We start from the raw sequence: 17,539 nt of genomic DNA, 5'->3' as shown, positions 1-17,539 counted from the left end.
TAGTGTTTGTGAACAAGTTCGTTTGTGTTCGTTTAGTAATGTTCGTGAACGTTTAATGTTCGTTTAATAATGTTCGCAAACATGTTTACAAACATATAAATTGTTCATGAACGTAGATTATTTATTGTTCACGAAATATAAATTGTTCATGAACGTAGATTATTTATTGTTCACGAATAAATTGTGTTCATGAACATGTGCAGGTGTTTGGTTATTAAATGTTCACGAACGTGTTCATGAACGTAAATGAACATGTTTGTTAACGTTTGCGAACATTCATGAACGTAAATGAACATGTTTGTTAACGTTTGCGAACATGTTCGTGAACGTGTTCGTTAATGTTAACGAACACGTTCGTGAACGTGTTCGCGAACGTTAACATGTTAACGAACACGTTCGTGAACGTGTTCGCGAACGTTAACGAACACTAACAAACGCTTAACAAACGAACACGAACAGGATTTTCAAAAACCTTAACAAACGAACACGAACACGAACACCCCAAAATCCTTAACAAACGAACACGAACAGCCTCTGTTCGTTTATGTTCGGTTCGTTAACAGCCCTAGCCACGCACAGTGAGTTGTAACTTGTAAAAGAGAGGTCTTTTATATATCTGTCTATTACATCTATAGCCCATACACATACATAGGCTATTCAACCAAAAACAAAAGAGAAAACAACATAACTAGCTCAACAGTTTTCTCTTTTTTTGCTATACATATATGATCTGGGGATGGATATGTATATAGACAGATATATATGGATGATGAACATATATATATATACATCCATGCATCATCCTCAAATGTCCAACCAAGTTGATTTGCAGAGGGGAAGGGGTGGGGGACATGACTAATCCTGCCTAGGGCGACCCAACCAGAGCGAGCTGAGAGCTCGAAGACGATGAAAATAATCAGCAACGATCAGAAAACACCTTGCTACTTGACGGATTGTCAAGATCTGATACAGCCTCTGGATTGTTTGGATCCTCAGATGATCAGCCTGCACTCACCCACAAATAGTATTTTACACGGACCGGTGTTTTGTAGTTTATTAAGTTAGGTTGGTTCGGAGTTGGGTCAATAAATAAATTATAGGTACATTTAAGGACATGCAAGAAATTCGATTCACTATTTAATGTGCATAAGTGCGATACACGTTACAACTAGACAATTGTACATATTACATTTAGCTACCAATTAAACTTGTGCGGGCACGTGCATCTTACGTTCAACTACTGGGCAAGCGCGTGCATATTACGTGATTGAGTTAGGTTGGAGTTGGGTTTAAATAAAGTTACGTGTGCATGCGTGTACGCGCGTGTATATAACTAATTTTAAAATTGAGTTAGAGGTAATAAATGAGGGTACGTAGACATGCATGCATGCATATATAATTACGTACGTACCTGTCTAACAAAAGTCTCAAGAGTGCAGAGATTGGTAATGGCGGCAGCCATTTGGGGCATGCAGGCAGCCACATTGGAAGGGTAGAACAGTGCATCAGAAGAAATAATATCAGAGATTGTCTGATTCAAAGCTTCCATGCCTTGTGACATGGCTTCTTCTGCTTCTTGGGTTGATTGCTGCAGTGCAATCATCCCCAACACTTGTTGCTCTGTCACTAGCTCTAACTGCCTCATAATTACCTATATATACATAATAAGTATTAATATTCACCACACACAACAAAACCAACCCAACCATTAGTAATTATATTCCATGTAATTACAATGGCGTTTAATTCGTTTTATACAATCAAAATTTTCACATGGTGATATTACTAGATCTATATAATCTAATTATCTAAATAATACTCTATACTTTCTTTTGTTAAAAGAGAAAAAAAAAAAAAAAGAAACAAAATTGAGAGACACATATATACTAATTTTTCACACGTGCAATACAAGTGCACTGCTTTTTCAATTGCATGTAACCCATGCGCCAAATAAAGGCGTATGCATGTTCCTTAGCTTACTTTTTACGTGATATATAATCCGTATGTTCACACGATAATTTAAAGTAATAACTTTCTTTTCAAGTAGAGAGATACGTGAATATGTTATTTTTCAACACGTGCAATACCGGTGCAAATTATGTGTAAACACGCATTATATTACTTTTGTAACCCATCAACATAACGCCTAATAACATATATACTCAAATTACCAATTAATAAGAAGAAATTAGGCATAAGGGTCAAATAGCCCCCTCTACTACTCAAGAAAGTTCAATTGGCACCCTGAACTCAAAAAACATTCAAATAGCCCCCTCAACTACTCAAAAAGTTCAATTAGCACCCTGAACTTAAAAAACATTCAATTAACTACTCCAACTCTATAAAAAAAATTCAAAATTTCAATTTTTGTATGTTTATATGAGTAACAATTTTTTTAAATAAATTTTAAATATAATTATTTAAATTGTTTTATTTTAAATAATTATTTATAAAAATTTATTTTACATGTGTAAACTTTTTTATATACAAAAATGCTAATATAAAATTTAAAATGCTTACCATTTAATTTTAGTGGACTAATTTAATACTAAATAATTTTTTAATTTTACATTAGTCCACTAAACTTAAATGGTAAGCATTTTTAATTTTACATTAGTCCACTAAACTTAAATGGTAAGCATTTTTAATTTTATATTAGCATTTTTGTATATAAAAAAGTTTACACATTTTTTCAAATAAAAGTGTTTACACATATGTAAAATAAATTTTTATAAATAATTATTTAAAATAAAATAATTTAAATAATTATATTTAAAATTTATTTATAAAAAAAAAACTGTTACAGATATAAACATACAAAAACTGAAAAAATGAATTTTTTATAGAGTTGGAGTAGTTAATTGAATGTTTTTTGAGTTCAAGGTGCTAATTGAACTTTTTGAGTAGTTGAGGGTGCTATTTGAATGTTTTTCGAGTTCAGGGTGTCAATTGAACTTTCTTGAGTAGTAGAGGGGACTATTTGACCCTTATGCCAAGAAATCCATGAGAAATTAAAGAGTGAATATATACTAGTGTTATAAGTAGGTAGGTTAACGTTGTAGGTACCTTGAGAATTTGAGATGGGCGGAAACCGGCGATCCATATGAAGCAGCGTTCGACGGGGGTCCAGCACATCCCGGAGACGAGGTGGAGAACATCGGATTTTGCCAGCGTGGACTTGAGATGCGTCATCTTTGCATAATGTGCAAAACAGGCATCCACATACCTCTTCAGCTCAATCTCCGGCGCGTGCTCATCAACTGCGTTTCGGAGCTCACATGTCATCCCATGTTGCTCCTCTAACCACATCGCATACTCCATGTCGAAAGCTGCAGCTTCTATTTCCACAACATAATAATACTAATTATATATATTATTCCATCAAATTAATTAATTAACTAATTAATTGTTAGAGCGTGCTTATCAATTAGAGTTTCTTTTTTTCAAGTTTTTGTCGTGTCACAAAAGAAAGAGAGAGGGGAGAGAAAAAAAACAAAAAAAAAGCAGGCTTTTTACGTGCCCAGTCCAATGTAGATGGTGCGCACAATACTTATAAGTGTGACATTTCTTTTTCTTTCTCAAAGGGATCCACAAAAAACCTTCCCTCATGCAATTTTTTTTTTCTTTCCTCCATTCTCTTCTCTCGAACTCAGCCTCTCTCTTCCATCAAAGTATAAAAAAAATTAAAAAAAATTAAAAAAAAAAAATCCCAAAAACTTCAGTTGGTAATGTTCTTATAAATAATTGAAATACTACCAGGGGTTATTTTGGTCATGGAAAGAGGATGCCCATGTTCAGCTCCAACTATACTGCCATTTTCAGAAATACGAACTCCCTGAATTAATTTTTTTTTAAAAAAAAAAATTGGAGTGTATTAATATATGTATAAATAAAAATGATGAATTAAACAATATAAAATAATATTGGGATAATATTACTCGAGCTCTGGCTCTTGCCATTTGTTGTTCCAATTGTATTAGCGTGACCCTGCTTTCCTCTAGCTGTTGAATATAAGCCTGCAGTAATATATTTTTTTTTTCAAAAAATTAGCTAAAAAATAATAGTAATAAATTAATTAATTAATATTTTGTGAAAAAAACAAATTATATATGCCTTCTTCCTAAGCCTGCTTCTCCTAGCTGCCTCCCTATTCTGCGCCAGCCTCCTTAACGTCTGCAAATGAAGAGCGGGAATTATTGTAAAAATTTCTATAGTGGTAATTAAACGTTACAATATATTATTAGATAAATAATATCAAATACTCTATTATATTCCTCCAGTTTTATATATCTGATTTAGTTATTTATAAATATGGGGGGGAAAAAACGAAAAACAACCTTAGAGTCTAGGGTTCTATTGCCGTGACGGTCTCCACTTGAAGTCGAACCTCTGCGACTTCCACTTGCTTCCAGCTACCAAAGAAAATGACAGAAAATAGTCATGAAAGTGAAATACGAACAGAACAGAACGTTGAATTTTGTATATTTTATTTTATTTTTTTTGTAAATATTATTATGATACGTAGGAATTGGTAAAAGTAGGAAGATACCTTAATAAGAGGTTTGTTGGGAGGTTGAGAAGCTGAAGCTGAAGCCGAAGCAACAACAGCTTTGTTTTTAAGGTTGGAAAGTTCCATTAACGGCAGGGATGGACTGTTAGAAGCTTCCGGAGAGATAACCAACCCAGCAATTGCCGCCTGCTATACCAAACAACATAAAATAATAATGATTAATATAATTGTATTTTTAACATACAGCAAGAAAATGAAAGATTTAAAGAGTAGTTAACTACCGCAGATGATGAGGGGTTGACATGCATGGGCTGTGAGGGGAAAATGTTCAGAGTATTTGGTGGCCTCATCCCATAATTCTCTGCACCATTAATATAAGAAATATTTAATATAAAATTAAAAGAAAAAAAGAAAACTAAACAAGTTTTTTTTTGGGTTGAAAATATGAAATATTAAAGAGAGTACGATGAGCTTACGTTGTTGTTGGTCATGAGTTGAGGAGGGATCTTGAGCTTGAGCGTCGAGAAAAAGAAGAAACGCTTGATCCAGCTCACCGAGATCATAATAAGCTCCGTTGTTGTCCTGGTTATTCGGCGCCGCCGGATCTTGGAACGGCGGCGGCTGAGCAACGGAGACCTGATTGGTTTTGCTACTAGAAGCGGCCATGAAAGGGACCCCAAGCAAAAGCTTCTCATCATTACCATCAATACTATTAATCTTATTCTCTGAACCCATCATCTATATATCAACTAAACCCTAGACACTCGCTAGCTACTAACTGGAAATGATGTTTTGATGAAGAAAGGGGAGTGTGGGTTTTATAGGCGGACGGGGACGCCCAACGCCATATATAATCAATACGTACTGGTGGAGGAACAGATGAGATGAGAGCTAGCTAGACGGTGGATCCAGTAAATTTGAAAAAGATAATTAAATAAGGTTACGTTGGACTGATCGAATTGAATACAATGAACCGAGTCGAAGAAAAAATCATATATGGGTGGTTTTGAAGATGATAGCTGTTTAATTTTAAGGAAGATCGAGTTGAAGACGATGGGGAGATAAGTCCTGTTTAATTTTAGGATATCCCATTCAAAGACTTGAATACCAACACAGGAACTACCCCTCTCCATCCCTCTCTCTCTCTCTCTCCCTTTTAAGGAAGAAGACAAAGGTTAGAGAGAGAGAGAGAGGGAGCTGATTACCAGCTAGGGTCCAAATCGGAGATATCATTTCTATTCTAGGTTTACTTGTCCGGCCATCTCAGTCTTGCCATTTAAATGACGCAAATGCCCTTGTATTCTACCACTTTTTACCTTTCAAAGTTTCATGCAGCATGCTGAGCTTACACGTATACAGCTTCCGGGCCACATCATCTTTCGGTCAATTGCATGGACTCCATGACTTCTTCGCTTTCTCTCTCTCGTATTTTCCAAGGCCCAACTACTTAATTATTTCATTATTATTTTACAATCAAATACTAATAAATACGGTTAATTACTTTTAATATTTATATATGCATGGTATACTATATAACATTCTAGATACTACACTTGTATATAATTATGCCTAATATAATACAGCAGTATAAACGTTTTCTTATTTCAAAATTTTGATTTACTTAATAAGAATTGTCTATAATTATTTATAATTTTATATTTTATAGTCATCTTCCCGTTTTATACAAGAAGGGAGTAATTAATTTAATGTTATTAGAGAAAACAATTCAAATATTATAAAACTTGATTAACAAATATATTGAACAAAAGAGTTAAAATTATAAGATAAACTTAATTCCTTTTATTCCCATTTTTAACAAATTGCTTGAATTAATTTAAGCTAGTGAATTTCTTGTTGTCTCTCTCCTTTGATAAACCTTGCAAAATATTTTTCTTTCAAAAAAAAAAACCTTGCAAAATATAAAATAAATAGTCAGGCACCGGTTGATTGGAGATATAATTACAAAACTTTAAGCAGATTTACCCCATACACACCATTGGGTAGAAGGTGCAGGTTTCCTTCATCACACACGCACGCACACACACAAGCATAATCAAATGAGAACATGATTCTCTATATAAAACGTGATGATTGATCTCACATGTTCATCATGAGTTATCAATGGTTGAAGGTTTTAGTAAAAGAAAAGAGAGGTCAATTTTATAATTATTACAAACTTAAAAATTTAATACTCTAGGTAATATCTTAACATTTGATTTTTATCTCAAGAATGGAGGGTATGGCCTTATGGATATGTCCACACTTTTTATAGAGGGAGATATTATTCCCATATGGATCTTACCATATAATATGTATGTGTATGTATGTGTGCCGCGTGTTATTATAAATCCATAAGATTCATGCTTAAAATTAACATATATTTTTAAGTTATTACAAAAAAAAAAAAAAAAATCATTTGAAGTCATTTTATTACATTGTGTTTTATCATCAAATGTGTTTTTATTAAACTAATTAACTTATCAACGTTGTTCTATTTCGAGTTAGCTTCTCGCAATTATAATTAGTTAATCAATTCGTAGATTATTATAGATGTTGCAGTGCATTTGATGTATTATATTGTAATGTTTTTGATGACTCAACTCGTGATATATGTCGTCAACTCGTGATATGAATTACGGAGTACTACGCATTACAATTCAAGTCGTGACACTTTCATGAAATTGTGTACAAGCATGCATGCGTGAAGTACTAATTACTACGTGACGTAAAGTCAGATCTATTTAATGCAGAAAGCTAAGCATCCGCACACATACTGCACTTATAAATGGCAAAGGACTTGTTTTTTGGTTGTCTTTTTAAGAGTGCGTGCCTGCGTGGGACAGGACAGGGACAATATTATTTCCAGCATCAAAGCGCCACGTAAAATTAGTCCATCGTCATCAGTCCACGGTAGCAAGTTGTCTTGTCAGTCTTTTTTTTTTTTTTTTTTTTAAGGTAAACGTAGTTATTCCATTAATTCATAACATAAAACGTTTACATCAATGATCAATGAAATGGTAAACAATTCCTTACAGTCAGACATACAAACAACTTTTCTAAATATGCTATAGAAAACTTGAATCGCAGACTGTTTCATAACTATGAAGCTATGTTCCTTCAGGGAGCTTAAAGCTTCATTAAAGATCTGGGTCTTCGTCATCATTCTTTTTTGCTCGCCCAGGATAAGATCAACACTTGTCGAAACCAAACTAAACGATTTATGCTAATGAAAATGAAAAGCTCGTGAAAGTAACGAGAGTAAAAATGCTCGTGAAACTAACGAGAGGAAAACACAATAATAGAGAAAATAAAAAGTGGGTAAAGTCAAAGTAGGGTTGGGAGTTCAAGACTACCAACACAAACCCTAATACCTACCTACTATTATCTTATTCAAAGTGAGAGAAAACGGAAGAAGAAGATCTGTGGCGGTGGTCGGAGGCAGACGGAGCTGCGACGGTGATCGGGGCGGAAGAAGAGCGAGAGCAAACANAAAAACCGCCGGCTCAAAGCTTCATTAGAGCTCCAGCCGGAGGTCGGCGGTGGAAGCCGGAGTTGAGCAGCAGAGAAAGGCATTTGATTTTAGAGAGAAAAATTAAAGGAGTCAGCATTTTGTCTTGTCAGTATGATTAGTTGAGATCTAAATTTTTTTTTTTTGAAAACAAGATCTAAATTTTTTAAGGTTTTTTATAAAAAAAAAATAATACTCCGTAATGAATAACATTTTTGACCTGCTCCAAGCATGCAGGACTTCAAATTCAATTACTTCATCCAAAAAAAAATATATATTGTAGGGAAGTTAACATCACTTTTGTGCAAATGGCTATAAATTTTAGTAATCCATATGTTATATTAGGTTTGAATGAGTTTTATGTGAGAATGTCTTATCTTGATGCATGACTAAAAAAAATATAAATTTGAATTAAAAAGTATTAAACTTCTCACATAAAAGTTTCACGCAAGATGTGAATTTTAATTTATATTAATATTGATTTTCTTTTTGATGATACTAGCCCTCTCTCATGATAGCAGATTATGACAGTGTGGTTTTTTTACTCCCAAGAAAAAAGGTGAATATGTGATAATAAACGCATACTTCAAGCTTAGGTGGTAACTATGAACAAATAACGGCTATAATAATGTTTAGTTGGACTCTAAAACGTCACCATCTCCATCTGATGAATGTTCGTATATTGAATAATCTGTTAGGGTTACAATAATCACATAAATACATGTAGACAACTACACAATAAGAAGTCTAAAGGGACTACACTACTAGAGTCCTATTACTCCCCCGCAAGCTTAAGGTGGTAAACACACAACATTAAGCTTGTCCCGAAGGAGAACAAACCGCTTCACAGACAGCGGTTTAGTGAAAATATCAGCAACTTGATCCTGTGTCGAAACAAAGTGAACCTGGAGATCACCTGAAGCCACCTTATCCCGAACAAAATGATAATCCACCTCTACATGCTTAGTACGAGCATGAAACACTGGATTAGCACACATATAAGTGGCGCCCAAATTGTCACACCACAAGACCGGCGGAGCTGACAGGGGTAACCCAATCTCAGTGAGAAGCGAGACAATCCAAGTCACCTCAGCTGCAACATCAGCTAGGCCCTTGTATTCAGCCTCGGTGGAGGAGCGAGCTACTGTCCGTTGTTTGCGACAGACCCATGATACTAAATTGTCACCCAGGTAAACAGCAAACCCACTGGTGGACTTCCGATCAAGAGTATCACCGGCCCAATCAGAGTCTGAATAGCCATGCAAAACAGCAGCTCGAGTAGAACGCAACCGTAGACCGAACTGTAGAGTAGCCTTGACATACCGGAGCACCCGCTTCAACATAACCTAGTGCGAAACAGAAGGCGAATGCATGTGCTGACACAACCGATTAACTGCAAAGGAGAGATCCGGCCTCGTGACAGTTAAGTACTGTAACGCACCTGCAAGGCTCCTGTACTGAGTAGGATTATCAAAAGGAGTGTCGAAGTCAGAATCAGAGGAGGCACGAGCCGTGGACACAGGTGTAGACAACGGCTTGCAGTCAACCATACCAGCACGAGTAAGAATATCAGCCATGTACCGACGCTGTGAAAGAATATAGCCACCATCGACCGACACAGTCTCAATCCCAAGAAAAAAGTGTGGAACACCGAGGTCTCGAATCTTGAAAGTAGAAGCCAAGCGTTGTAGAAGCTCAGAAACAAGAGATGAATCACTCCCCAAAACGAGAATGTCATCTACGTAAACAAGAATAAACAGATGAGACCCAGCACTCGACCTGTGAAACAATGATATGTCAGTCTTGGAAGGCGTGAACCCAACTGAAAGCAGAAAATCGTGTAAACGTTTGAACCAAGCCCTCGGAGCTTGCTTCAACCCGTATAGAGAACGCTGAAGATGGCACACATGATCAGGAAAGTTGGGATCAAGATATCCCGGTGGCTGCTTCATATACACTGTCTCAGCCAAACGCCCGTTCAGGAAGGCGTTGTGCATATCCAACTGACGAAGAGTCCACTTAAGAGACAAGGCCAAAGAAAGAAGCAGACGAACCGTGGTAGGCTTCACCACCGGGCTAAACGTGTCAAAGAAATCCTCACCAGCTATTTGATTGAACCCTTTCGTGACCAACCGCGCCTTATACCGTTCAATCGACCCGTCTGCCTTCCGCTTCGTCCAGAAAACCCATTTACAGCCCACAACATTCATGTCCGGAGTGGCCGGAACCAGCCGCCACGTTTGATTGTGCAATAGTGCATTGAACTCCTCATCCATCGCAGTACGCCACTCAGAGTGAAGAACGGCCTGAGAATAACAGGTGGGATCCTCACCAGTAGCCAGAAGAGCCCGTAAAGGAGACGAAGACTCCATATGACGAAGACGCATGGTATGAGACCGAGGCGGATGTGGCCCACCACGGCCCCGACCACGCCGAGAACGTGGAGCAGCAACCGACCCAGCAGGCTGAGGAGAAGAATTAACTGGTGGTGAGACAGGCACAGTAGCTGGCGGCGCAATAGGCACAGAACTAGGCGAAACAACCATAGAACCGGCACCCCAGGGCTCCATAGGCAAAGAAGAACAATCCTGCACAACAGAACTAGCCAAAGGAAAAACAACCTCATCAAAGCAAACATGCTTACAGACAAACAGCTTACCCGTATTGAGGTCCATGCACCGATACCCACGAAAAGACTCAGGATAACCAAGAAAGACACAAGCGGAAGACCGAAAAGCAAACTTGTGACGATTATAAGGACGAAGGTATGGAAAACAAAGACACCCAAACACTTGGAGATGAGAATAGGAAGGCTCGGACCGAAACAACCTAGAATAAGGACTAGTCATCTGAATAGCGGAGGACGGCAATCGATTAATCAGATATACCGCAGCCTCAAATGCATAGTCCCAATAACGAAACGGAACAGAGCCCTGGGCCAGAAGAGTAAGCCCAGTCTCCACAATATGTCTATGGCGACGCTCAACACGGCCATTTTGCTCATGTGTATAAGCACAAGACTTACGATGAACAATGCCAAGCGAAGCTAAGACAGAACTCAACTTATTGTACTCACCCCCCAGATCAGACTGAATAGCCTTTATTTTGCAGGAAAGCTGATTTTCAACCATTGTTCTAAATTTAGCAAACACACAGTATAAATCAGATTTAAGACATAACGGAAACAGCCAACAGTATCTAGAAAAGTCATCAACGAATAACACGAAATAACGATAACTAGTACTAGATAAAACAGGCGTAGGCCCCAAATATCTGTATAAATCAAGTCTAATACTACAGAACTCTGCGAATTAACACGTGGTAAAGAAAAACGGGAGGACTTTCCCAATTGACAAGACGAACATAATTGAGTTGAACTCATATCTAGCTTACTAACAGAACAACTACGTAACACTTTATTTAACACCCGAAAATGAGGGTGCCCTAAACGACTATGCCACACACTTGATGAAGTCCGGGCAGACAGAAGCGCAGAAGGCACGAATGGAGACACAAGAAGCCGCAACGTGTATAGCCCACCCACACTCGGACCTCTAAGTAGCGGAGTTTTGGTGATGATATCCTTAACCACAAAAAAAGAGGGATAAAATTCAAAGTAGACATTATTATCACGGGCAAATTTCTGAACAGAAATCAATGAATGAGACAGCTTAGGGACCACTAAAACACTAGACAAATTAAGAGACCGAGACGAGGAAAAACGGGCATGACCAATACGGGTAATAGACAAACCTTCGCCGCTTCCAACCCGGAGAGAGTCAGAACCACGATAGGCCTCCGTGTCTGCTAGCACATCCTCCGACGGCGTGGTGTGGTGAGTAGCACCCTTGTCTGGAAACCAAGCCTGGGAGTGGGATGCCGAATCACCAGGAACAACCGCAACATGAACCTGCGGAGACGCCGGCTCGGAATACCGCCGGTAGCAGTGCACCGCCGTATGCCCATGGCTGCGGCAGATTTGGCAGCGAGGTCCCCTGCCGCCACCGCGTCCAGCACGACCAGAACCGCGACCACGTCCCGAGCCACGGCCACCACCACGCCATCCACTAACATCAGCCGACTGTCGGCCATCACCTGCTCGCCGCGACAGCATCGCCGCCGGCTGGGAATCCGCTGCAGGGGAATAATCATCGCTGCTAATGAACTGTTGAGCACGCAGCAAGTCCGAAAGCTGGGCAATAGTCACTGAAGATCCAACAGTGACGAGGGAAGACGCCATAGCCCTGAATTCTGGCCGCAGTCCTTTGAAAATGTACAAGTTCTGCGTGTCAAGCGACACCGGTTGCCCCGCCATCGCAAGCTCTTCGACAAGAACCTTTGCACGCCCAAGGTACTCCGAAGTCGTGTTGTCACCTTGACGAAGCTCCTGCAACTGCGTGAGAAGGCCAAGAGAACGAGCCCGAGTGACGGACCCGAAGGTAGTCTCGATCTCCAGCCACAACGATCGAGACGTGGTGTGGCCGAGAGCGAGATACAAAACTTCCTCTGACAATGACGCAACGAGCATTGAGAGAACGGCCTGATCTTACTGTTCCCAGGCCGCAACCGCGGGATCCTCAGGCGGCGGCGTCTCGGCATCCTTATCAGCTTCCGGCCGCGACGGACAGACAGAGGTGCCATCAACGAACCGGAGCAGAGACTAACCTCGGAGGCTCTGATACCAGATGAATGTTCGTATATTGAATAATCTGTTAGGGTTACAATAATCACATAAATACATATAGACAACTACACAATAAGAAGTCTAAAGGGACTACACTACTAGAGTCCTATTACATCTAACTATATTTCCCTTAAATTTTCACACCTCTCGATCGTTTATTTTTCAAAATTAGGGTTACGTTGATTGGTGAACCAAGGATAGGGATGTCGGAGTTGAAACTTATATGAAAATGATATTTTGAAACGTGAGATCAGAGACTTTGATGTATTGTAATTGAGTAATTATCGATTTTAATGTCATTTTTAATATTGGTACGTGCATGTATGGCTACAAAAATTGATATTATAGATGCACGATTTTGTTTGTTTGTTGTTTTTTTTTTTTTTTCCTTTTTTCTCACTTTGGTCCTTCAAGTAGGAAATTAGTGAAATTTTATCATATTTTGTTACATGACTTGCAAGTACGCAGTTGTAAACAATAAAAAATTATAGACAAAAAATGTTAATTCACATGACATGTTATTGTAGAAAATGTTATTTTAACTTTGCTCACTTACAAATCATAAATAAAATCAGTAAATTGTAATTCTGTGGAACAAGAATAATGTACGGATAAAGTAAGAATTCAAATTACATTATTATATTGTTTGGTATATAAAGGAATAGAATTGCGAAAGACCTTGTAGTCCAGTGGCATCAAACCCTTCCTTTTATACGGGAGGTGGTGGGATTGAAAAAGTAGTTATGAACAGATACTGCATTGTAATAGAGTTAGTAGTATTCAAAAAAAAAAGGAATAGAATTTTTTTGAGAATGAGATTAGAATGGAGAAGTGTTATAAAAACTAAAATTTCTTTAGTGTAATAATAATAATAATAATAATAATAATAATAATAATAATAATAATAAATTATTATTTTATTATTATTATTATTATTATTATTATTATTATTATTATTATTATTATTATTATTATTATTATTATTATTATTATTATTACTACGGAGTAATATTCAAGGATAAATTGATAAATTTTTTATTTTTCCCTTTCCAATCTGCTGTTGAATTCCAATTCATCTGGGGACTCATAAATTGTGATAAAATTATAATTTTTTCTAACTAAACCATGAAATTTTTATTAGAAAAGAATTTTAATAACCAATTAAATATGTTTTCAAAAAAAAAAAACTAAATATAGGAGGGCATTTCAGTATTTGACAGGTTGGGAAGCCGTTAAATTAAAGTAACGGCGAATATAATGTGAAGTCAGAGCGGCTGCAGTTGGCCTGAAAAGATGGGAAATATATGCCTGATACTCTGATAGATTCTGAAGTGGAAGCTAGCATATATAGCACTGTAACCTAAGCTGTCTTGTCTGTTGGAGACCAACTTCTCCGTCATCAGAAAACTACCCTCTTGTCCTCATCGCTACCAGCTGCAATTCTGCAAATGCAGGCCGGAATTGAAGTGCTCTAAATTAAAACACATACACATTAGATTCATCAGTTTCCGCCCCGCAATCAAAATTATCTCAGAACGCACTCTTAAGGTTTTCTGCGTCTCATGATGCTTCACATTGCTTACTGCAAATTAAAAAGTAATCGACAATTCAGCTGGTTCTTGGGTGATAGATAGTGAGTCTGCAATGATATAACATTGCGCGTGACAACTACAATGCTCAAGTTATACTCAATATGGTGGGCTTCTTGCAGACACCAGACACAAGTCTTTCAGGCTACTGTGTCATCGTGATTTATCCCTTAAAAAATGTGGGAGTCTATCTGGAGCCAGGATATTTTGCTTTTCGTGGGCAACTTTAAACATATGTATGCTTAATTGTTGAATGTTGAACAATTAATTAATTTGAACTTAAGCAACTTAACACATGCATATAATAAGGCAACCATAGACACCAGTGTTTGATACATATAAACAAGCTAAGGATAAAATAGGTACGGCCGGTGCATATTGGAAGCATCATGAGACGCAGTGTTTGAATATGCATATCAGCTTAGCCAAAACATTCATAATCCTATAAAAGTTAGCCTTGCTTTTCCTAATACTCCACATATTGGAACCAACATCCAGCATATACTCCACTACCTCTTTCCTCATGGGAGGCTCAGCTCGACTCAAGCTCATTGATACAACCTGAGTGGCATTGTGCCTCAATATGTCGATCTGACTAACAGTTATGGGTTGAAGATGATGCATTTTGGGCAACAAGGGGTGTGAGTACATACGTGTCATATTAAGCAAGGAAGAGCAAGTAAACCTAACACTCAACTCAATTTCACCCATCTTCTTCACTCCACTGGGAAGCAAAACCAGAAGTGGGTAAGAATGTGCATAAACACGATCTGTCTCCAGAGTGGAAAGGCGAATCCTGATCTTTCCAATTTTTGAGTCCTTTGCCAAAGCAGATCTATATCCATATCCAACCTGTGGAGTCTGCAGATTACAGTTATCAAACACACCAATAGTGATAACTGTGTTAGGATCAAACACCTCCCAAGTATGTTGTTCATTCCACTCGGGAGCAAAGCTATCTGTTATCGTCCTTGTTCTTACCCACTTCTCACCATATTTAGCAACACAATAAGCATCTGTAGTTGATGTCCTACGTTTCTTCATAGGTAAAAGGTTGCGGGCACTAAGAATACCCAATTCCAGAATGCCAATATTAGATTTCCATAACTGCTTTGCGGATGGTCTATGATCACTGCTATAATCTGTTGATTCATCAAGAACATGATAACCTCCTTCCAGGCATATTCCCACGAGAATCCTGCCAGAAATTTGTATTTCCTTCATTTCCCTCTCATCGGGTACATGGTTCTCAAGATTATACCACCTGGGCTTCACCACTGGCCTATGATCCAACCTTCTGTCCACGTACTGTAAAGGAATATCACACCTTCCCAGAACCTCATCCTTGTTTGGTGCAATCCTGTCTTCCACACTCAAAATGAGAAGCTCCTCAACTGGCTCTGCAACTACAAACATTAGATCCTCATTCCACATTGGCTTGGTATATTTATTTGCAGAAACTCTGGTCCTCATAACCTGATATCCCACAATTGCCTTAACATAAACTTCTAAGGACCTGCTCTTATCATTTGGCAACAAGTCGAGAGCCTCAATCACATTCACTCTCAAGTACCAAAGCCTGGGCGAGAAGTACACCTTGGACGTTGTATTTACAAAGTCATCAGCAACATTAACAGTTCGAGGATGTGAATTTGATGCCTCAGGGAATGCGTCATTGGCTTGATCACCCATCCAAACAGCTAACATCAACTCCCCTTCAACCCTATCCCCCATCCTGCCCTTCAATCTATACCATCGCGGTGCAAGTGAAACATCCCGAGGGATACTGAATGGGATCTCACTCAAATCAAATGAAACCCGACCAACAAAATCATCCTCAACAAAAGCCTTATCTTTCACGGTCACATCTAGCACAGAACAACTCTGAATGTGATCCTTGGAGAAAGAAAATACCTGATTCCACACTGGATTGCTATTCTTTTCAAAGTGTTGGGTTATAGCATTACAGCTAGCCACCCTAATTTCAACATAAGGATCAATAGCTCCAGTGATATCCTTAGCAGGTAAAACTCTAGCTTTCACAACATAGACATGCAGGTACTGCATCTGCTCAACAGTGTCACCAGCTGTGGCCTTGCCCCCACCAACATTGGGTTTGATGTTGATCTCTTTAAGTAAAAAATCTTCTTCCGAAGGTCCCTGCATTTCAAGGTTTTCTGTTCTCTACCCAAACAAGTGCAGAGTATTAAACACAAAACGAACAAAAAACGCTAAATACAATATAGAACTCAAACAACAAACTACATAATCAACAAAGAATCAAGTTGCCCGCACGGGCAGCTTAGATTGTGAGTTAAACACAGGATCAAGTTAGACGACCACAATTTGGAAGTTACACCCAATGCAGTGGACTTCTTGTGGGCACAACATTGGTCCTCCCACTACGTTACCCTGATTTAGCCTCCACTATCCTGTCTGTCAGGCCAGGCCGGGGTGTGGGGCTTGGGGGCGGGAATTTCACCTTTCTGGGTAACAAAGAACCAAGTCAATATACTAAATCAAAGAGAACAAATCGGCCGCAATCCATAAAGAAATAAATAAATTATGCATCTTTCATTCTTATAAAGCAAAGACATCTTGCTTTTTTAAAAAAAAAAAAAGAAGTAAATCTGTAAGAAGCAAAAATAAAACAAAATCAGAATGCATTTTGTTTATAAACAATCAAGAATTCAGTGCGCAAGGGCCCATATCTTTATCCTAATTATGTGGGTAGCAATTAGCAACTATCTGTAGCAGTAGATATAATGATATATAGAGTGAACATTTTTGTTAGCACAATTATTCACAGATTGAGAGCAAGCAGAAACAAGTGTACCTGAGCTTGATGGAATTGAAGCTGAGGAGGAGAAATGAGGGGATATATATTTAATTTACTCCGTTCGTACTATTTAGAAGATCATGCTTGTGTTACAGTGAGTGAAGGTAGAAAAGGGAATCTTCAATCGGCCTGGAGAACGGATAAAACACAACTCGTCAACTCCATTTGCCCGAGTTTTATGTTAATCTGGAAATTCCAACCTATTCTCTATTTTTAAGTCATTCCACCAACAGATAAATCCTCTCTCTCTTGTTTTCTTAACAAGCTTCGCCATTATTCCATTAATGTTGTTTCTTCTCCTCTAGTTTGGTTGGTAACCAGCTTTAATTTCACCATTATTACTGCATTGCATTCACTCTGAGTAATGAGGGTTGTTGGAATTAATGTGTGGCTTTTCACCAGTACAAGA

General features: G+C 38.1%; 3 protein-coding genes across 4 annotated transcripts; all 3 read right to left on the bottom strand.

Moving 5' to 3' along the window:
- Positions 1 to 853: 853 nt before the first annotated feature.
- On the bottom strand, positions 854 to 5,197 carry LOC115999954 (bZIP transcription factor TGA10-like). Its single transcript, XM_031239932.1, has 10 exons — positions 4,987 to 5,197; positions 4,792 to 4,871; positions 4,550 to 4,699; positions 4,338 to 4,412; positions 4,114 to 4,173; positions 3,939 to 4,016; positions 3,757 to 3,835; positions 3,067 to 3,338; positions 1,412 to 1,651; positions 854 to 1,005 (listed from the first exon to the last, which is right to left on the bottom strand). The coding sequence occupies exons 1-10, from the start codon at positions 5,174 to 5,176 to the stop codon at positions 856 to 858; spliced, it is 1,374 nt and encodes a 457-aa protein (XP_031095792.1). The 5' UTR covers positions 5,177 to 5,197; the 3' UTR covers positions 854 to 855.
- A 6,450-nt stretch (positions 5,198 to 11,647) lies between these two features.
- On the bottom strand, positions 11,648 to 12,546 carry LOC116012182. Its single transcript, XM_031251666.1, has 2 exons — positions 11,772 to 12,546; positions 11,648 to 11,661 (listed from the first exon to the last, which is right to left on the bottom strand). The coding sequence occupies exons 1-2, from the start codon at positions 12,544 to 12,546 to the stop codon at positions 11,648 to 11,650; spliced, it is 789 nt and encodes a 262-aa protein (XP_031107526.1).
- Positions 12,547 to 14,548: 2,002 nt separating this feature from the next.
- On the bottom strand, positions 14,549 to 17,414 carry LOC115996557 (FT-interacting protein 3-like). Of its 2 annotated transcripts, none has more exons than XM_031235837.1 (2): positions 17,128 to 17,414; positions 14,549 to 16,777 (listed from the first exon to the last, which is right to left on the bottom strand). In XM_031235837.1, exon 2 carries the CDS (start codon positions 16,455 to 16,457, stop codon positions 14,679 to 14,681), a length of 1,779 nt encoding a protein of 592 aa, XP_031091697.1. In that variant the 5' UTR covers positions 16,458 to 16,777; positions 17,128 to 17,414; the 3' UTR covers positions 14,549 to 14,678. The 2 variants fall into 2 exon arrangements, with proteins under 2 accessions (XP_031091697.1, XP_031091705.1); XM_031235845.1 differs by having other exon boundaries at positions 14,549 to 16,475.
- Positions 17,415 to 17,539: the final 125 nt, after the last annotated feature.

The sequence above is a fragment of the Ipomoea triloba genome, chromosome 1, assembly GCF_003576645.1.
Source record: "Ipomoea triloba cultivar NCNSP0323 chromosome 1, ASM357664v1".
NCBI lineage: Eukaryota > Viridiplantae > Streptophyta > Magnoliopsida > Solanales > Convolvulaceae > Ipomoea > Ipomoea triloba.
The sequence above is the reverse complement of the archived record's forward strand: the minus strand, read 5'-3'. Positions and strand labels throughout refer to the sequence as shown.